General features: G+C 44.0%; 1 protein-coding gene across 1 annotated transcript in view; it reads left to right on the top strand.

Moving 5' to 3' along the window:
* Tnni3k (TNNI3 interacting kinase) overlaps positions 1-18,790 on the top strand; it is a 268,692-nt gene extending 249,902 nt beyond the window's left edge. Inside the window, exons 24-25 of the mRNA XM_052730298.1 lie at positions 13,596-13,675; positions 18,400-18,790. Coding sequence (XP_052586258.1) covers positions 13,596-13,675; positions 18,400-18,476 — 157 coding nt within the window. The 3' untranslated portion in view covers positions 18,477-18,790. The remainder of the gene's footprint in view (positions 1-13,595; positions 13,676-18,399) is intronic.
* The last annotated feature ends 3,348 nt before the right edge of the window (positions 18,791-22,138 follow it).

The following is a 22,138-nucleotide window of genomic DNA, read 5'->3' as shown; positions in this document are numbered from 1 at the left end:
AAAACCCAGCTCAGTCTGACTTGACGTTCATATTCCTAACCTACTGCTTGACCCACACAGAAATTCTGCTGAGAGAGGAGCCTGGAGAAATGACCAGAAGCTCAGTCCAAACAAAGTTTTTCTGTAAGCATGTGAGCTCCATGCCAGGCTCCAAATGCTGAGGATGCACAGGTAGCTAACAAACTGCAGCCCCTGCTCTATTTCTGGTGCCTCATGTCAGGGCTTTGTACATAGCAGTACGAAAGTGGCCATCAAGATCTAGCTGTGCAGAGGCCAATCAGTACTTCTTTTACCAAATCTAATCATGTTCCTGCCAACACAGAAGGTCAGAGCAGCAGTGGGATCTGCAGGAAGTGTCAAGCCCTGGGTTGCCCAGGATTCAAAGAGATGTCACAGCACATCACACTAGAGGGGGTTATCAGGCCTACATAACTCCAGGAGGACATCAGGAGAACAGGTCACCCTGGCAATGCCATGCCACTCCATTATTCAGGGTGTGACAGTGCAGAATGCACAGAGGAGAGAGGAAAGCATTGGTAGTGTACAGTCAGGCAAAGGGTCCCAGCGGTTTGGTGTACATTCACTTAAAACAAAAACAAAAACACACATTGCTTGTAATTTTTAACCTCCCTTAGGGTGTTTCAAATGATTTGTGAAGATCAATGTTCTGCCTGTTCAAAGAGTTTAGGGAGTTTCAAACCCTTCCCGTTCAGACTGGCCTGTCACAAAGAACAAAGGAACATGGAATTTCTTGCAGAGATCAGAATTCACACAACGGAAACCAGGGATCTAAACTCAACAGAGATGCGCTTTTAACTTCCCTCTGCCCAGAAGCAGAGGGATGCCCACTCCATGCATGCCTAGCCACTTGCTGATTTTGTCTTCCATTGATGAAGTTGGTTTTATGATTTTTATTTATGTAACCACCCATGGTCTAAAGAAATGGCTGACAGCTTGGGTTCAGATAGGCCTGAGTTCAAGTTCAAGGTCTGTCACTCATAAGCTGTGAGACCCAGGAAAGTTAGTTTGGCTCTCTAAACACCGGCTTCCTCGTGTGTTGAGCTGTAGGGGCTTGTGCTCATTGCCAGCTTGACTGGACACGTCACCTTGACTGTGTGTGTCTGAGAGATTATTTTCAGAAAGATTTTTAACTGAGTAGGGAAAACCCATCCAGACATTGGAGGGGGTAGAGGGTGGCACCGTTTCATGGACTAAGGACCTACACTGAATAATAAAAGAAAATAGATAAAGCTGTTTGAGCACCAGAATTCCCTTTTCTTTCTTTGATAATCTACACAGATATGATCAAGAAGTTTTACATCCCCCACTGCCTCACTGGGAGCTACTTTCTCCACCATGCCACCTTTGCATGATGGATGGCACCCTCAATCCATGAGATACAATAACCCTAACGCTGCTCATATCAGGTCTTCTGTTATAGTAACAAGAAAAGTAGTCCCAGGCTGAAGACAAAAACCAAACTCTCATCAAAGGTTTTCAGTGAGACTCACGTGATGATGTGACCTGTTCATACCTAATGTAAACACTGAATAATGCACAGCAACGTGTGTCTCTCTTGTCTTTTCATGGCCACCTACACTTTAGTCCTTAACACTTCTGCCCCATGAGAAGCAATGACAATGACAGGTGAGTGAAGTCTCTTCTTTCATGGAGACAGTGCTGGCTGGCCACAATGGGGGCAGTTTAGGGGAACAGCAAGCGCAGATGGGATTTATAGCTGCTCTAAGGGAGAGACTGGTGAACTTAAAGCCATGGGCGGAGTCCATCCTGCTCTCTGTTTGGGCACTGTATTACTGGAACATGCCAATGTCTTTGTCACCTTGTGGTCTGTGTTCATTTTTATACTCTAGCACCAATAACTGTGACACAAACCATGCTGTTTAGAAGCCAACATAGCCCCTTCCTGGTTCTTCACAGACAGAAGTTCACTGTTCTCAAAGAACTAAAGTTTACTCAAGTCATATGGCCCTGAAACCACAGAGATAAGAATATCAGAATCTGGTGGAAAACTGAGGACTAACTTCACATCCATGTGTTTACTTCAGCCAGTTCTGGTACCATATAGGCACCAGACAAACAAAGACTGCAGAGGGGCTTTTCCCTGTGAGGAAGCCACACAACCCAACAGAGACAGGTGAACACGACCAATGGCCTCTGGGTAGCTCTGGGTAGCTATCCTGTGAGATCAAATAGTAGGGCTGGGCTGAGGCCACCATGCCACCTTCTTTTTCCATGAACCAGCCCATCACAGAAGAGCTGAAGTCTTTCTTTGTCCTCAGCTCCACTTTCCTATCATTTCCACAGTGGTGATGAAGATGCCGTAATGTAGATTCCTCTGCCAATAACGTTCAGAAAGGAATGGGCTGAGCAACGGAAGGAACGGTGCCCTGTGCGTGGATTACCACTCTACTGGGTCTTTTAATTACAGCAATACAGCTTTATATGTGATGGCTAAAGAAACTGGAGATTGTCCAGTGACCACAAGCTTTATTAGAAAGAATCAGAAGTAACCACAGATAGACCCGAGCAAAGTTATGAAGAAGGAACCACCGTTCATTCACTTATTCACTAATTAACTCATACTTACCGAATGCCTTGTATCAGAAAAAAAGCTTAGTTAGTGCAGAGAGTCTTACTCAGGTACCTACAGAAAGGTATACACACACTTGCTTTTATACAACTTAACTACTCAATCGAGGAAGCCAACCATCTTCATCTGTGCTCCATTAAACCCAGACCATGAACTGAGTGAGGGGGTGCGTGCTTGTAACCCCAGCATTCAGGAAGGTAAGACAAGAGTGTCACAAGGTCTAATCCAGCCTAGAGTACATTTGTCTAAAAAGAAAACAGGTAAAATGGATCTGGGTATAAGCTGCTTTCTGTGTAGTGTAATCTAAGATACATAGGAAGGAAAGGGAATATGAGATGCATTGAAGATTGACTCACTGCTGTAGCTGACCAGCACTGAGATTTTTCTCTCGGATTGTTTCTCTCTGGAAAAATGTGTCCAAGAGACTTCCCCAAAAGTCCAAGGACTGTGAGTTAAGTACACAGGTCAACTGGAGCGTGTGAGAAACAGCACCAGTCGCCTGTCTCTGGTGGGTAGAGAGAGATCCACAGGCACACATAGGCCCTTAGGTCCTTGTAACTTTCTCTTCTCGTCCCTTCCCTTCCATTCTTGAGTGGTTTGATCCAGAAGCCACGGGATGGGGTTGGACTAGGTCAGCTTTCTCAGTAGCAGAGGAGGAAGGTGACATTCTAAGAAGATTATGGGAAGTGACCACAAGAATGGTATGAGAGGTGGTAGCCACTGCCTGGCACAGATAGGACAGAGTTCCCACAGGACACTAGGGTTTCTCAGCCATGATACTGGATCCCAGGTGTGGTGAGCAAGGCATCTCTATGAGAGAGAAAGCTGACGTGGAAGTCAGAGCCAAACAGTGGGCAGGGCATCCGTGAGATGGGCAGTGGGAGCAGTAGCCACATACAGGGTCAGAGCCCAAGAAGAAGATCAGGATGGACATGCAGGATGATGGACAGTGGGATGAGAAGAACATCTGCACAGCAACATGTACCATGTGGGGACTTCGGGGCCTGAGTGTGGGGAAGAGGGTTCTGTGGATGCAGATGCAAAGAGCTGGCATACAGGCTAAGTGAAAATGGTCTGAGGAGAGAGAGGAGGAAACTAGTGCAGGGGAGGCCAGCTGGTGGACACCAGACCATGAGAACAAGGAAAGCATCTACATGAGTGTGGGGAGGAAATGGAGTGGGGAGATGCAAACACCTGTGTGGTGTGCCAGGGAGTAGAAGGGGGCATGTACTCAGGAGCATTGATCAGTCTACATGTGCTGTGGGCAGGCAGGTTTCTTCCTGTGAAAGAACAGATAAATGTCGGAAAGAAGAAAACTGGAATGGATGTGGGGTGATGCAAGTGGATATATCAGCTCTGACTCAGCAAGAAAGACACATTCCAAACACCTCCACACATGCGTGTTCACTCTCACTGTCCCCTAGAATTGCCTGCCAAGAAGAGGATTGGAAACTCATCCCTTCATCCATGTGGAGCCAACACCAGGAACCTGCCGTCTAAAGTCTACCCCTTTAAGGCACCTGGCAGTGTTTGACACATAACCATAATCCAACAATGTCAGTTGCCTTTTCTACTAAAGAATCAAACCCACCACAGATGGCTAGGAGTTGGGTATCACAGGGCTTGGAGAAAGAGCAGGTTCCGGGCCAAGACTAAGATACTGTTCTGGGACAAGAGTGATTAAAGAAAAATGACACTTAAATGCAATGTGTAAATCAAGTCAGATTCTTTTGTGATGAGGGCTGTTATCCAGATAAATAGCAAAACATGAACGTGGGCTGAGAATGCATTCCAGAACCAGTTTGAGGGAACAATGCTGTACACTTAAATTCTTGTTTGTTGATGAACATCTGATTGACAACTTACTGTTGACGTTGTTCAGGGAAAAAAAGCAGCTAAACTGTTGCTGCAGCCTTGCCTCGTGTTTGAGATTGTATAACATTAAATATTCCTTCAAATAGAATGCCTAGGTCTTTCTACACACACCTATCCTCCCCTACCCACAAATGACTATACTTCCACAACCCAAACTCTCTGTCCTTTCCATCTTGGTAGGAAGGGCACACGTCAGGGTAACTCCCCCTGCACTGGAGTTTGGCTGGATGTGCCCACATTTCCCTCCCCAGCTGTCTCAGGCCACATCCAACACATCCATGTCTGTGTCTACAGGATGCAGCCAGCCCCAACATTGTGCTTTGGTTGGTGTTAACCAAGAGAGAGAAGAAGGGAGGGGGTGGAAAGAGGAGGGAAGGAGGGCAAGAGAGAAAGACAGAGACAGAATAGGATGAAGCAGAAATAACAAGATGTTTGGATGTTACCTGGCTGAGTATGAATTGATATTGTGTAACGAGAACATGAGTTACTCCCTCTCAGACTCAGTTTCCTCGATGTAAAATGGATTGTTAGGTTAATTTTGAGCTGTCTTTAAGGCATCTGGCAGTGTTTGACACATAACCATAATCCAACAATGTCAGTTGCCTTTTCTACTAAAGAATCAAACCCACCACAGATGGCTAGGAGTTGGGCATCACAGGTCATGTTTCTGACTTCTCTATAACGTTGACACCCAAATCTGGAGGAATATGGAGAGTTCACCTCACCTCTCAAGACCTGAGTTTTCCTTCTTGGTAAAAGAAAAGAAGTGCTGGAAAAATGGGGCAGGGAGGACTTGGCTTTTGGTGGCTGTGCTTCCCAGATCTCTGAGGTATGCAATACAATCTTCCCTTTCCTTTTTAAATGACAGTGAGCACAGAGCAGGGGGAGGCTTTTGCTAAATTTCAAAGACATTTCTCATTTTTAGCAGTGAAGGCCTGCCCTGACCATGTTTTATCTCTAACTCACTTGTACCTGATCATATTTTGAGATAAACTGAGAGGTGATGTGTGGGGGTGGCATCACTGTTGAGCACATTGGTGATTCAGTAGCTGTCAAGGATTTAGCACATATTTTAAGCACTTTCCTTATTCATATTTCTTTGGCTAATTACTTTTTTCTTTAAAAATGGGGGAACTGAGTGGGACCTTGGACATTTGCCTAATGGCTCAAGCAAAGCCCTGACCTGGTTGGTGGCCAAGCCTTTCTAGACTGGGATTTTTGCTACTGAAACAGAACTAATGGGTTTGATTTTCCTGCAAGAGATATTTTGCACTGATCATTGGTTCCATAAATACATAGGCTATTGCCCATTCTATGTAACAGCAGCAATAAATTTCTTTTAATTTAAGACATTCTCAAATACAGAATATTGACAAACACAAAACAATGCTTTAAAAACAGCCAGGATAAAGTCTTGAATAAATAAATAATATTGAACTTAATGGATAAATTAACTAGTAAAAGTATAATTAGACTGTTTCAAAGTTAGGCAAAGGTGTTTGCAATTCTGATAGAAATGCTGTCTTACCCTTTGCTCGGGAGGAGATGTGGTCTGCATGAAAAGACACCACAGAGCAGAGCAAGGCATTTATCCCTTATGGCAGATCTACTTTAAACAGAACTATTTGTTTCCAGCTAAATGCCAAAAGGTTCAGCCAACCCACTCACAGCCTTTTCCACGGCAAGCACTGACTTCATAGTGTAAACACCTTTGTTAGCATTTCAGCTGCCCGTTTCTCTGACTCTTCTTTGAATCAGTTTTTCAGGTTGGTGTCAACCAACTAAAATTCTGATAGAAGTTATCTGTGTGGGCTTACTTTTGAGTGAAAGGCACGACTCCTACCTTGGACTATTCCTCTTGGGGAAGCACACAAGGGTGCCCTGGCCAGGAAGTTTGTACTAACAGCCTCACATAGGAACACAGTTTTGACAGATGGCGGAAAGAGCCAATAAACCACAAAAACATTTGCAAAGCTGTGAGGCCCTGGATGGCATTGTCTTATTTGAAGTCCAAATGGCTAATTCTTCCAGGATGCAGGTAGCCCGAGGGCGTTGTTAGCTACATAAAACCTAATTGGACCAATTAGAATGGAAGACTATTTTGCTTGGAGTGTTTAATCACATCAGTCACCTAATGATTTTTCCTGTTGTTGTTCAATGTAACCGAGGCTGTTTACAGGAACATGAATCCATATGTGCAGCCTTAAACATTACCCAAGACAAGGGGAGTGTATGGGAGTCATAAATGCTGAATTTTTAAAGATCAGTGTGTGTGTGTGTGTGTGTGTGTGTGTGTGTGTGTGTCTGCGTGTGCATGTGCACACATGTGTATGCATGCACATTTGTGTGTGTATATTTATATGTGTATATATGTATGTGTGTATATGAGTGTATATGGTACATACATGTGTGTATGTGTGTTCATGCATGTGTGCATTGTCGTGTGTATGTGAGTGTAGGAGAATATGCATATATATATATATATATATATATATGCATGTGTATGTATGTGTGTTTGTATGCATGTGTGTAACTCAGGTTTAACAGCAGGTGCACAAGTGTGCTAAGAGGAAAGAAACAGAGTTCAGAAAGTCAAACAGAGCAAGACATAAGGAAGATGATTCTACTTTTGTTGTGAAGGCACAGGGTGTTTATAATGAGGAATTTGTTGTTCATTTTTATTTGCCAAAGATACAAATATCTGTAGCTCCTCACGACTATTTCAGTGAGTTCCCAGGTGATAGAATAGTCTGGTGTCTGCTGCAGTTAAATAGACTGTTTACTAGGGAAATTCTGGTCTGAAGCTCTGAAGGCCTTTTGTTCAAGCCCTGGTTCAGCCTCCTGCCAACCATGAGCATTAGTGCCAGCCATCTGAGCATTTGAGCTGGCTCTCCATCGCCCTAGTGTGGACATCAAGTTTGTGCTTTCCCAGATGCCTCGGGGGCTTCAGCAAAATGTTACAAGCTAAGCAGTGAAAAGGATGTGGAATCAACAGAGCCCTTGATAAGTATAGGGAATATAGGCAATTGCTATTGTTATTATTATGTCATTGTGGTTAAACTTAGATGTTCTGTATCTTTTATTCCATTGTTTTAATTCCATTACTACATCCAAGCCATGGATAACAGTATACATTTATCATAACTCACCAAACCATAGTCCCAAAGCTACACGTATCACCCAAGGGAGAAGGTAATAACAAAGGAAGGATTTCTTTCAGCAGACTTTTTGGAATGTCACACAGTCAGAAGTAATTATGGCTCTAGGAAATATTCTGAGAATTCAAGAGACCCCATAGCCAAACCTGGAATTCATTCTCTGATACCAAAGCATTTGGCAGGCTGTGGTATGGAAGCAACAGCTCTGTCTGCTTTGAAAGCTCTAAATGGGGCCATTTGGACTCCCTATGACACTGGATCATCCCCAGACTCCAGAGAGATGGCAGGAGAGGTTCCCCACCTGTTCAGACAATAGTCTCCTTGTTTCTTCTTGGATCTCACTTAACAGAAACCTTCCTGGATAAAGAGATAGCTTAATGTGGGTTTTAGGGGGTCCCTACCACCACCTCTCAAGTACTGCAACATGGATATACACAAAATGATCTATACAACCTTCTGTGAAGCCTTCCTGCATTCCCCAGAGCCAGCCGTACATAGCCAGGATATCAAACCCAAGTATGGGTTTCTCTGAAATCCCTCACATTGCTCAGTGTCATCTTGGTGGCAGTGTAGTTCTTCCTCAGAAACAGAGATGGTCCTTTCAGGCAGATGACATGAATCAAATGAACTGTGTATACAAAAGCTGCAAATACCACATTCAGTGTATAGCCAGGTACACTGTGATGTGCGTGCGTGCGTGCGTGCGTGCATGCATGCATGTGTGTATGTGAAAATTAGACAGTCAGTCCTGACTGAGAGTCAGAGGACTCAGATAAGGAAGATAAAAATCTCCTGCCTAAATGGGAGTTATCATCTTACTCAACTTTCTAATGTGCCAGGTTCTTATCAGTCCACATCATCCATGAAGCCCTTCTGAGAATATAAGGAACAGAACAACAGAGACATCCCTCTGTGACTTCCAGAGACACCTTTTGTACCTGGCCCCAACAGCTACTCCAGGCTCGGCTTTCACATTTCCAGGGTGGGATGACTATGGCCTCTTTGTGAACAGCTCAATTTGTTTTCAGACTTTTGACCTAATTATTGACAATGCCTAAGGCTCACTCTAACCTTGAAGGGACAGTCACCCATAGTGGCTGATGCAGACCTCAAGTTACCCCTGAATGTTCAGTTACTAATAATTCACTCTAATCACTTGTCCTTTGACACAAGTCTCCCTGTCCTACTGGCCAAGTAATCATGAGAAAATCTAGCCATCCTCTGCCAGAAACCAGATGTGTGTTCCAGCTGAAGGCCTCCCCTTCCTCTTTATGATAACCATACAGCAAAGTTATGCAATTTTCTTTTCTTATTTAACTTTGGTGGCCGCTAGTAATCTAAGCAATTTCTAAGGAGTGCAGAAACGCTGGGGTTTCGTCCTGCCTATCTAGAGCAGTGCCTATGGTGACGCCTGTCACCCACGTGCTGAAGCAGTAGACTCTGAAGTGTGCTCATTTGAGGAAGTGGGGCCTTTGCTGGGATGTGCTCTGTCTTCAGCTACTTTTCTGTTACCCATAGCTCTGTGGCCTTATATTCATCACAATTTATTTTTCAGTTGATAATTTTTGCCCAGTGTACTTGTGATGGGCATCATTGTTGAATTCATTTCAGCCAATAGCAATAACTGTGCCTGTACAAGTTGCAGGATTCATGTGAATTGTTTAGTCCAAAGTGAAAAACTGTTCAGTGCTAAGAGACATCAATCATACCATATTATACAAAAAATGTTTTAAAATTATCTTGTTCTCTTTTTATAAGAGAAAAAAATTACCTTACACTCACAAAATATACATATAGGATTTCCTAGCCATATACATACACAGATATATGTATACATATACAGATAGAGACAATCATTCTTTAAGCATAAGAAGTCTGCCTGGTTTCAGTTATGATTGAAACACTATGAACTGCACATGGTGATTAATGCCTATCACTGGGACACTTGCTAAATGGAGACAAAAAGATCCAGATTCAAAGTCATCTTCAGCTGTATTGTCAGTCAGAGCACAGCACAGGCTACCCGAGATCCTGCCTCAAAACACAAACAAAACAGAAGGAATCAGAAACCAATGGAACACGCAGAAGCCAGTGCTTGTCTTACCTGCCATGGGCTCACAGTCTCAGGCATTTGCTTTGTGGGTGCTGCATCACTGGAAGGGCCCTGTTTTTGTGGTCTCTACTTTAGTCCCAGTCCTGACACCTGCCTTAAACTCTGAGCATCTCTGAAACCTTTGCTGAAGGTGAAATGTGCATGGGTGTGAACAGCTAGCTCTATCAACTGGTGTCTAGTTTCTTCTTTTGTTTGACCTGGGTGTGCTTGGCACCCATCTGTCTGTCATCCTAGAACAGAGTCCAGTGCCAGTGTGTGTGGTATCTCCTGGGGAAGGTTAAGTTCCCAGGCATGAACTGCATTCAGCCATTGAACACCCAGGGCATCCTGGAGATAGGCTTTTATTCAAGGGAACCAGATAGCCATTTTGGTGATAAAGTATTTATTCCCTATTACCGTACTGTTGCCAAGACTACTGCAGAGGACACAACGCTTAAAGGGAGCTAGAGTCCTCAGGAAGCTACAGATACTGAAAAAAGAAATTTAATTTTGAAAATGGATCAACAGTCTACTGACCAGCATTATGTGCTGTTTGCTATTTAATGTTGATTGAGATGATTCTGTCATGCTTTGAGCCAATAATTTTTCCTCTTTAATCATTCCCTCCCTCTAAGACATCATCGTTCTGTGTAGCTTAAGGAGGTGAGGCTAGAGATTATTTTTAAGGCAGTTAAATATGAGCCAACATTACAGAAAACTAATTTCTCTAAAGAAACAGTTTTGAAGCTCTTGATTTTATTTATCACACTTTCATTTTGACCGTAAACTACTGAAGAAGCCCAGTGAGAGTCCAACAACACTGAACAGGATCTTGGTTCTCCTCTGTGTAACTGAGTTCAATAGCACGCTAATACAGGCAATGCTACCCCAGAGCAGACTCACGGCAGCACTGTGATTATAGTATGGAGTCCTGAAGGGTGCTGAAGAGGAGGGGGCTTCTCCAGACATCTTCACAGAACTGGCTGACTTGGATGCATACTAAACTCAAGTGACTTTTACTGCTTCATAAACCGTAACACCAAAAGACTTTAAACAACGCTCACAATAAACCTCCAACACAAGTCTTGTTATACTCCTCACTTTACAGAAGCATAACTGAGGCCTAAGTCGGTTATCGTCATAGTATAAAAGCAAAAGACGCCGGGCGGTGGTGGCACACGCCTTTAATCCCAGCACTCGGGAGGCAGAGGCAGGTGGATCTCTGTGAGTTCGAGGCCAGCCTGGTCTATAAAGTGAGTTCCAGGAAAGGCACAAAGCTACACAGAGAAACCCTGTCTCAAAAAACAAAAAACAAACAAACAAAAAAAAGCAAAAGACACATGACGCAACTGTAGCCACCTAGCATGAACTGCCCGTTCCTAGCAGTAGCGCACCCTGCCTTCCGTCAGGGTCAATGAGACGTCAGCACACACATGTAAGCACGGCAGTCAGCTAAGGCACAACCAGAGGAACAGAGTATTTGGGAATGTCTGGAAAATCCACTGTCAGTTAGTGTGGCTGAACTTGTATTTATTGGGGATGGGGGGCAGGGGTTGAGGAACAGTGGAACACAAGACCCAAAGAAAGCAAATACAGGAACAGCAGAGGGCTCTGGCCTCTAACCTTCAGGCCTAGGGAAACAGAGGCAGGCTAAGCTACAGCTTTTGTTACAGATGTACCCAGTAGAGGAAGGGTGGAGTGGCAGGCATCATTTAAGAATTCATTCGTTTATTCAGTTTTTCAAAACTACTGGTTGACCTTCTCACATGGGCCAGGATTACTGTGAGGGTTGAGGGCTCAGCAGGGAATAAGAAACTAGTCCCCTGCCTTACAACATATAGTTGTCAGTGTATACATAAGCAGATAACATGCAAGTTCCAAAATAAATAAGACCATCATTAAATGGCGCGACCACAGCAGAAGACTGGCTCCTTCGGAGAAGCCGTCAGAGAAGAACTGGCTGAGAAAAGGACAGTGAAATGAAGCCTGGATGACAGGGGAGCAGTCATAGGTGAGGCAAGGCAGGGGTTCAGCATCAGGATCTTGAGGAAGAGGCTTGGAGGGCGAGTTAGTGATGGGAAGGCTCCCAGGAGCGCTTGAGGGAAAGGGGATGTAATAAAGAGTGGGAGATATGCTGGAGAGGAGGCGGGGCAGGGTCTGGAGAAGACAGTAGAGCATTTTCATTGTGTCCCAAGTGAACCAGGGACTCACTGGGAGGCTTAAGCAGGCAGATGTCCTAACCTGCTTTATATTTCGAAATGAACACTATGGGAAATAGGGATCAAATGTTTCATTCAGAGATGGGGTGAAAGCAGAGAAACTAATTAGGAGAAGAACTGTACAAGTCCTGAGGAGAAAGAGATCAGCTCACTAGCAGAGTGAGATGGGTGGATCCGGTGGTGTTTGCAAAGATTCCTTGACTGGAAGGAGAGACGTGAGGACTGTGGAGCACACACTGGCTGACATTGACGCCAGTGACCAAAGCCAGGGAAGGGACTGGGGAGCTCTTGGTATGCAGAGTTCTGCTGTGGCCCCGGGGAGTCAGAGGGGCAGGGGGATCCTGGGCTCCCAGGGCAGCTGCTCTGAGAACAATAAAGACCAAATGAATGCAAGGAAGCTTGTAGATATGCAACATGTGCAGTGACCAGCAGACGTGGTGAGATCAGGACAGGGAAGGAAGTCACCTCCTAAACGAACTGAAGTAGAAACTGGGAGAAAGAGGAGGACCAGGGAACACTGGGGGAAATGCATTCCTGAGGACTACGTAAGTGTGCGGCTTTGAGATGTCAAGTTTTAGATGAGTTACACCCGACCTCTGAAGGCCCATTCCTGGGACACTGTTTACTTAAGTGTGAACTGAGAATACAGTGCCACACTGCTGCAGACTGCATTAAAAGGCTGGACATAAGTGATAACACAGGTCTGTGTGGTGATATTGTGTTCCCCAATATATTGTGCACCCTAATAAACTTATCTGGGGTCAGAAAAGAACGGCCACTAGATATAGAGGCCAGAAAATGGTGGCACACACAACTTTGATCCTAGCATTCCAAAGGCAGAAATCCATCTGGATCTCTGTGAGTTCAAAGTCACACTGGAAACAGCCAGGCATGGTGACACATACCTTTAATCCCAGGAAGTGATAGCAGAAAGGTGTGAAAACCAGGAACTAGAGTCTGTTAAACTTTTAGGCTTTTGAGCAGCGATTCAGCTGAGATCCATTTGGATGAGGACTCAGAGGCTTCCAGTCTGAGGAAACAGGATCAGCTGAGGAATTGGTGAGGTGAGGTTAGCTGTGGCTTGTTCTGCTTCTCTGATCTTCCAGCTTTAACCTCAATACCTGGCTCCAGGTTTGAATTTTATTAATAAGACCTTTTAAGATTCGTGCTACAGGTCTGTGCAGTTATCATTTTGTAATAGTGCTTAGGATGTGTTGCAGTTATGTAGACCTACTAAGACATTAACATCCTTAGCTGCTTTTAAGTAAAGATTGCAGTATTGGCTGTATCTAGACTCAGTACTCTTTTGTTTATATCCAACCATTAAAACAAGATGATAGAAATATCAATGTCTTCTCTTAGTGTGCAGATACATAAACTGAGGCTCAGAGATAGTGTTTACCCAAGGCTAAGCTGCTGGCAACTATAACCTAGAGGAAGAAAGATGGCAAGACTCACACCTAGATCTAACTTACTCAAACAGTTCTAAGCTCAAGCCAAACAAGATATAAATAAAACCAAACTAAGTAGACATCTCGTTGACATTCCTTGGGATCTCTGCTGATTGACTGAATTCTGTTTTAGATGATATTTTATGAGCCCAGCCCCCCATGTAAAGCAGTGTCCCATTCATCTTCCAGTGTCGGGACACACTCCAATCCAGGCCTGTCTTTGGAGGAAATGAGCAGAAGTGCCCAGTACTCAACCACTGACAAATACGGTAAGTAGCACACATCAAGGAAATCACTCCTAGGGAGGTGGCTGTCATTCATTTTGGTAGCAAGGGAGAAAATTTTGTATTTTGTAATAACATAAATAATAGGTAATTTAAAAATATTATACAGATTCTAACCTGATACTGAAGTCTTTATAACTCTTCATTTATCTTCAAGCTTAAAAAAGTATGCCAGACTCTACATGAGTATGAGTGTACATGAGTGTGTGTGAGCATGGGTGTGCATGTATGTGTGAGTGTGCATACATGAGAGTGTCAGTATGTACACATTGGGTGTGAGTATATGTGAGTTCAAGGGTATGTATGTGTATAAGCAAGGATACCCAGAATGTATATGAACATATGTCTGTGTGGGAGTGTATGCAGGTTCCAGAGATTGTGAGTGTGTGTGAGTTTGTATGTACTGAAGTTCTAAGAGGATGCAAGGTTTTTATGTAAATCATCTCTGGCTCACCTGGCATTGTAAACCCTTGGTCGTCATTGCCCTGAACCTGCTGCCTCTGAGCCCACCTCACTGTGTGCAGGGAGAAGAACAGAAAGGTGAGTTCCCACAATCACATTCCCTGTGAGAGTTCTTCCCTGGGAACTGAGCACCACAGGGTTTAAACATTCCATCCATTCCCTCAAACAGCATTCCCTCAAACAGCCGGCACAAAGGCACAGGACAGCCACCTGGGTCTGTCTCACAGGACTGCTCCATGACAAATTCATACAAAATAATAAAGTTTGATGCTGGCCTCTAGAAGCCAAGGGAAATACAGGAGCCTTTACCATCAGCTACATTAGTGTGTTTGGATAGATTGAGGATTCCTATAGATAAGTATGATATATTTAATATTTCCTACTAGAAATATCATACCATCTAACTTTAACTACCACCAGCTAGGACTAGGGCCATGCTGTCCTTTACACTCTTAAAGTCTGAGGGGTTCCATATTAATCTAAATACTAACGCAATGGCCCATTTATTCATGGCCACTTCCTTTGATTGCATGGAGGACTGAACACATCAGTTAAACATGTCCGATTTGTTTCTAGAGCTATGTTTCAAGAAGAAGGAACTGGTTTCTCTGATATTAGTGGCTTAAGACCCTACATTATGGGATCCATGCACCTTGTCTCCAGAGAACTACTACACAAGGCATTGGAAAACCTTGAAGGAACAAAGGGAAACATCTCTGCTTGCTGCAATGCAGTGAAACCTGGCTGTCTTGAGAGCCTTAGAGGAAAGGGCTCTGTTCTCCTGTGTGTTAGCATGCAGATGGGCTCCTGCACCAGAGGCATTGAGTAATTGGCCAGTCCAGGAATGGATTCCCCAGAGGGCAAACATGCTCCAGGTGTCACAACATCATATCTTTCAATAGATACCAGTGTGTTTTCTTAAGGCTTCTCAGCCACATACAGGGCAGTCTATGAGCTCAGGGCCTAGTGGGAAAGGCAGAGTCTGCATGAAGCTACTCTTTAGCCTAAAAATAATTATAATTTTAAAAACTTTTTAGATTTATTCATTTTATTTTATGTGTGAATGTCTTGCTTGCATGCATGTCTATGTTCTACGTGAATGTTGGTGCCATGAAGATCAGACAAGGGCATTAGATCCCCTGGAATTGGAGTTTCAGATGTTGTGAACTGCCATGTTGATACTGGGACTCAAACTTGGATCTTCTGCAAGAGTAGCCAGCACTCTTAATGGCTGAGCAATCTTCCCAGCCCCTTAAGGATTTCTTCTTAAAGAAATAGCACACAGAGAACTACCCAAGATGAAGTATAGGAAACGGGGGTTGAATAATAGTATAAATGTCTACTTTTCCTGAACATCTCTGTACCAGAGCCAAAAGAAAACATTAGGGTGTTTGGATGGAGTGATAATTCTTACAGATATGACACATTCATTTTGTACTTTCCTCCTAAGAATAGTAATTTGCACAGCTTAAATTATCCTTTCTTTTCTTTTATTTTGGTCTGTATTTCCATTTGCTTCTTTGAAATAGTATCTCTCCATGTAGCTGAGGTTACCCTCAAAATCACAGCAATCCTCCATTTCCCAGCCAGGCAACTGTTCCTAGTCTGACTGTACTTTCATTTCCCACAGCAACAACCTCATGAGCTTTCTTTTTCTAGTTATTTTTTAAGGTATTTTAAATATAGTCTTTGAAAATTTCAAATGTAATGCACAGTGGTCATATTTACTCCCCCACTCTTCCTGTGAAACAACTCTGGTCCCCCTCCCCCCACGCCTCATCACACATACATCCTTCTCCTGACTTCAGCTATTCTTTTTAAATAACCCTCTAAATCCATTTAGTGCTACCCATATGTGCATGGGTGAAGGGTCATCCACTAGAAGAGCATGGTCAACCTACCAGGAGCCATCAGCTGCCAATATTCCTCAGCTTGGAGTGTAGACTTATGTACCAATCTCCACCTATGCTGTAGTATTGGCTGGCTTGATCTCATGCAAACCTTTATGTGTTACCACAGCTACTGAGTTGAGGGCTGTGCTGGCTAGCCTTATGTCAGCCTGACACAAGCTAGAGTCATTGGAGAGGAGGGAGCCTAACTGAGAAAATGCCTCCCTAAGATCAAACTGTAGGCAGGCAAACCTATAGGCATTTTTTAAATTAGTGATTAACAGGGGAGGGACCAGCCCACTGTGGGTAGAGCTGTCCTTGGCTTGTGGTCCTAGGTTCTAAAAGAAAACAAACTGAACAAGCCGTGATGAGCAAGCCAGTAGGCAGCACTCCCCCATGCCCTCAGCATCAGCTCCTGCCTCCAGTTTCCTGCCCTGTTTTGGCTCCTGTCCTGATTTCCTTTGATGATTAACAGCCTTTTGGAAGTGTAAGTCAAATAAATCCTTTCCTCCCTAACTTGTTTTTGCTCATGGTGTTTTATCCTAGCAACAGTAACCCCAATTAAGGCAAGTACCATGGACTTGTCATGTCCTCCAGGAGCTCTCTTCTACCCCTCTTCCATGCTGCTCCCTGAGCCAGGACCCAGAGGTTGAGTTATTTTTAACCTCAATAAGCAGAAGGAGAACATGGAAGCGAAACTGAACATGCAACTGTTCAGTCTTAACCTCAGACTTGAGTCATAAAACACAGAGATGTGGCTCAGCCTCTTCCTGCACTGTGCAGTCAAATTCTGGTTAAGCCACTCTCCAGCTTTCCAGCCATATGTGTCTGCCTTGCATGCCACAGAACATCACTGTAAAATGCCAGCCTCGGTGGCTGTTGAATTTGCCACTCATTCCTGAAGCATAGCCCACCCACCCCATGGGACTCACACTTACTGTCAGGTTTTCACTGGAGTCAGTGGAGTGAGAGGTGCTGCCACAGCCAAAGCCAGTGAAATTGTGTGTGGAGCATTAGAAAATGAGAAAGCAGTAACGCACCACTGGCTGAGTAAAGCTCTGTCCGTGCCCGGAGTGAAGTTATATTTCAGCTGGACAAAAGAAATATTTTTATACTAGAATGTTGATTCTGCATTATTGACCAACAGTTAAGATTTATGATGTGAGTTGACTTTCTCTCATCCAACATGCCTCACCTCCCAACACACATGCACTCTCACACAGGCTCAAATGCACAAACACACACATATATGCACACACACACACACACACACACACACACACACACACACACACAGGCACAGGCACAGGCACACACAGGCACACACATACACACTGGCCCTCAGCCCTGACCTGGGCCAATCCTGATAGAGGAGAGCGAGACAGGCCCACGCTCAGGAATAGCGATGTCAGCAGCATTTCCTTGCAGAAGAGTTTGTTACGGCATGCCTTCTAAGAGATTTTGACAGAGATTTTTCTTTTGAAAGTGAATGTGCCCAAACTCCTGCATATGGCTATGTGGCTTAGAAATAATGTATCGACTCTGATAACTGGGATGTTGATGGGGGCAAACCCATCAGCAGCTATTGATCAACGGCCCATTTTGCAGAAGTAGTGGGTGGTCCTATACCAGTGTGGACAGGGAGCAGCACCCCGCACTGACACAGTGAGTTCTTTTGCCCAGTGCTGCACTCTAGAGCTACTGGATCCATTCTTGGAGATGCTGTTGCTTCAAAGGGCATCAAATGCCACTGGTCTTCAGACCTGGGCATTTGATGAGCTCTTAAAAGGTGAGCATCTAGGGAGACAACAAAGTAAACATTTCCAGGCTGCTCTTCTTTTTCTGTAAGCACTGTCTCCACCTTCCCTTTCAGGTCATCCTTTGCTTCATCCCCTGGTATTGACTGTCAGTCATCAGTTGCATACAGCAGCCTTGTAATATGAACTAACCATTCTCCCATTTAGGGATGATGGTGCTGAAGCTTAGAAAGATTTAAGCTGACAAATATCCCAAAGACAGTAATCATGGAACCATTACTTAAAACACATTTGCCTGGCATGAAACCTGTGCTCTTAGCCATCATGACAGGCTCCCTTCCAGAAGCATGTACTGCTTTCCCATAAACCCAAAATATTAACTACCAACCAGTGTGTTCAAAGCAGACACTTGCCATGAATGTCCATCTGGTGTCAGCACCATGTTTCCACTTTTAAATCTGAGCAGCACCAGGGACTCTGGTCCAGTCTCCAGTCCCAGGATCCCAAAGGATTGTCTGGCACTGAGTTCACCTAGTTAATATAAGCAGGGGGATGTGCTAGAAGGTCAAAAAGTAACAACTGAACTTCTTTTCTGATGCAGGCTATGTGTCTGATCCCATGAGCCCAATGCACTTTCACTCCCGTCGGAACAGTGGCAGCTTTGAGGACAGCAGCTGACATGTCTGACGTACACCTAAAGAGAATTTTCCCACAGAGTGACAGCAGTGATTCTATCCATGGCAAGCTCACTTCCAATTACAGTGCTCTGCCCTCTGAGGGCTCTTCACATTGCCTTGTTTATTCTGCTTTCACTTGATTCCCTTCTACAGGGTGGGCTTTGAATTGCACCGAGCATGAAGTGCCAAAGAGCAAACACGGAATGTGCATGAAGAATTGTTCTTAGTTTGATATATAAAGTGCCTTAGTTGCTTAGGGATGGGGTTAATCTGTGCAGATGTCCGGGTTGGTTCTGATCCTTATGTATTCCTAGACTAAACTATGCAGGCTTGTGTTGGAGCATCTCCAATTAGATTTCTTACAATGTTGTTGATTGCCCTATCTTGTGATATTACTTCTGGTGTTCATTCTGTGATTAAAGACTCTTTGGTGTTCCAGAACATTCATTCAGAAGTGTGTTTTATTCCAACAGGGCTTTCACTGGATGTATCTCCTTTCAGACAGACTGGTAAAAGCACAGAAACATAAAGTGTGTGGTTATCTAGCTTCTTTCATGCATCTTGCCAACTGTCTGGGCTTTACCTGAGCAACCCATTAGTGTTATTTCCTAGCAAGATGTCATTAATGGCATTACTTATGAAGTCAACACATGAATGTCAAGCTAGAATTTCACACAGACATGAAGTGAAATATTTCACACAGATATGTTGCAAGATCTGGGATAGTGAGGTGGCTTGGTGGGTAATGCAACTTGGTCAAGCCAAAAAATGTGCATTGAGCCCAGGAGCCAAGTGTCAGAAGAGAGAACCAATTCCTGTGAGCTGTTCTTTGAACTCCATGTTCAAGCTATGGCATGTGCATACACATATTCACACACTCAATAAATAAATAAAACAAGTGTTAAAAATAAAGGAAGTGAGAGATCAGCCCTCCATGCCATGGTTCAACCCTGGATGTCAGGAATGGTCCAACCACATAAAGATGCTCTGACACTGAGGAAGGGAGACTGGGACACATGACACAGGACATGTTGAAATTCCAACAGTAATTACTGCTTTTGAGCACAGCAGGAGAAATGAAATTGGCCAAGAAAAATTTGGCATATTCTAAATCAAGGTGTTTCAAGCTTTCTACTGTTTCTGGACAGTATAATTCTCTGTTGGGTGCTGTCCTGGGCACTGCCGCATGCTTACAGTTTGCTGTTAAGCCAGAATTCCTCCTGTGACAGTTAATTCCTTGTGTCAATTTGACTGAAGCATAGGACATGCAGATGCCTAGTTAAACACTGACTCTAGGCTTGTCTGTGAAGGTGATCCAGAAGGAACAGCATCTGAAGTATACTACAAGGTGGCTTTCCCCAGATGGGAGTTAGCACAGTGCAGTCCACCAGGACCTGAACAGAGCAGACAGTGAGGAAGGGAACCTTCAGCCCTGGTGCCCAGTGTCATAGACCCACACTGGAATCTGAACCCTGGGCTCTCAAGCTCTCAGGCCTTTGATTTTCATTACTGGCAATTCCCTACCAACAAGTTAGCAAATCCTGGGCTTTTCAACTTTTGCCATTATAAGACATAAATACATACATTTCATACATATATGTACAAATGTATATATTGTGAAATATGTATATATATATACCTTCAATACTCAAGGATAAATATAATCTATCATTTATCAATAACCTATCATCAATCTGTTCCACTATCATCTATTCTCTATTTACCCATCTGTCAATAATCTATCATCCAGATATCTATTTATCCATACAACTGTCATCTGTCTGTCCTGTCAGTCCTCTGCAATCTATCTACTTACATGTCTGTCACCTATGTCCCATTGGCTGGGTTTCTCTTGGGAACCACCAGCTGATACACCATTTCAAATCATGAAATTCAAAACTCTCTCCAAGTAGTGACCATACACTTGTAAATACCAGCACACATGCAGGGCTTGGGTAAAGAGATAGGAGGATTGTGAGTTCAAGGCTAGTTTGGACAATACACTAGGACCCTATTTAAAAAATAATATGTCTCTGTATATTTCTCAATGTGCCCTGTGCTGTGGGATGGTCTGTATGTCAAGTGTGTTGCTGATCGGTCAATAAATAAATCACTGATTGGCCAGTGGCTAGGCAGGAAGTATAGGCGGGACAAGGAGGAGAATAAAGCTGGGGAGTGGAAGGCTGAGTCAGAGAGACACTGCCAGCCGCCACGATGAGAAACAGCATGTGAAGATGCCAGTAAGCCATGAGCCATGTGGCAAGGTATAGATTAATGGAAATGGATTAATTTAAGCTGTAAGAACAGTTAGCAAGAAGCCTGCCACGGCCATACAGTTTGTAAGCAATATAAGTCTCTGTGTTTACTTGGGTCTGAGCGGCTGTGGGACTGGCAGGTGAGAGAGATTTGCCCTGACTGTGGGCCAGGCAGGAAAACTCTAGCCACAGCCCTGGATGACATAATCATCCCTGTTCAAAAGTCAGAGTGGACAAGTTGGAGAGTGAAAGCTGCCCCTGAGGAGCAGCTCTCAGGAACATCTCCTTCTGAGCTAATGTGGACTCAGACAAAGTTCCTTTGCATAGATGTGCAGCTTGACCCATGGATGTCTCAGTAGGCTCTACTCTTACTGCTGTTTGGAATTATATTTCTAGAGAGCAATTCCCGTCAAGAAAACAGAAGCCCCACCTCTAAAGCCCTTTGGACTGTCTTTTATGACCTATAGTAGCAAAATCTCTAATCTCTATGAGCCCCAATTGGCAGTGCTGTTCCAAAGGTATATATTAAAACCCTGGTACACCCTTTTAAGTCATTGTCCTTTTCATTCTCCTACTCAGTTATTCCAGATTGACAGGTACTGAATCCCATCGAACATGTTCTCAAGAGACTTTTAAAGAACACAGCCAAGGAAGCAAAGATGACTGCTCAGGCATAAACCCTGACGAAGACGCAGGAGAGAAAATGGACCCTAGCTGGGAAGCAGCTGTGTCCACAAGTCCTTTCTTGTTACCTTGGATGGACTATTCTAGGCAGTATGTCAGGATCCAGCCCAAGCTAGCCTAGGGCCTAGTCTTTAACAGATGAAACTGAATGGAATATAGTGGACAGGGGAGGTTGATTTTAACACGGCTTGTGGAGCAACAAATGTGTGTGATCAGTACCATGGACAGCGTTGGACTTACATGAGACACCAAGTAGGCACAGGAATGCCTTATTGGTTCCCACTGGAGAGGTCATACCCCAGGTGAAATGCCCATCTTTTTGAAAGAGATTGTCCAGAAAAGACTCAGCTCCCTTTCTTGTCTCCCCTGGGCCTCCTCCTTCCCCTCACTGCCTTTCCTTATGTCCCTGCTTCCCTCTGCTCTTGTCTTGTCAAGTATCTGCAAATAATGAGGCTAATGCATCTTGATTCCTGAGAAGGAAAAACCTTTCCACAGAGTCACCCTGTGGATCACAAACCCTCTTCATTACCACACCCTTAATGGGGCCTGAGGCTCATCTTAAAGCATGTCTCAGAAACACAAGATTTTTCAGGTGTTTTTTTTTTCTTCTTGCTGAAAAATGTCTCACTAATTGCTTCCCCTTTCTGCTTGTAAAAAAAATGGACTTCTGAGTTCATGTTTCCATATGCTTAGCACATTAGATATTTTTCCATGTGCATACAGC

The sequence above is a fragment of the Peromyscus californicus genome, unplaced genomic scaffold (genome assembly GCF_007827085.1).
Source record: "Peromyscus californicus insignis strain IS unplaced genomic scaffold, ASM782708v3 Scaffold_9__1_contigs__length_137607984, whole genome shotgun sequence".
In the NCBI taxonomy this organism is placed as follows: domain Eukaryota; kingdom Metazoa; phylum Chordata; class Mammalia; order Rodentia; family Cricetidae; genus Peromyscus; species Peromyscus californicus.
This window is presented reverse-complemented; position numbering and strand designations above follow the sequence as displayed.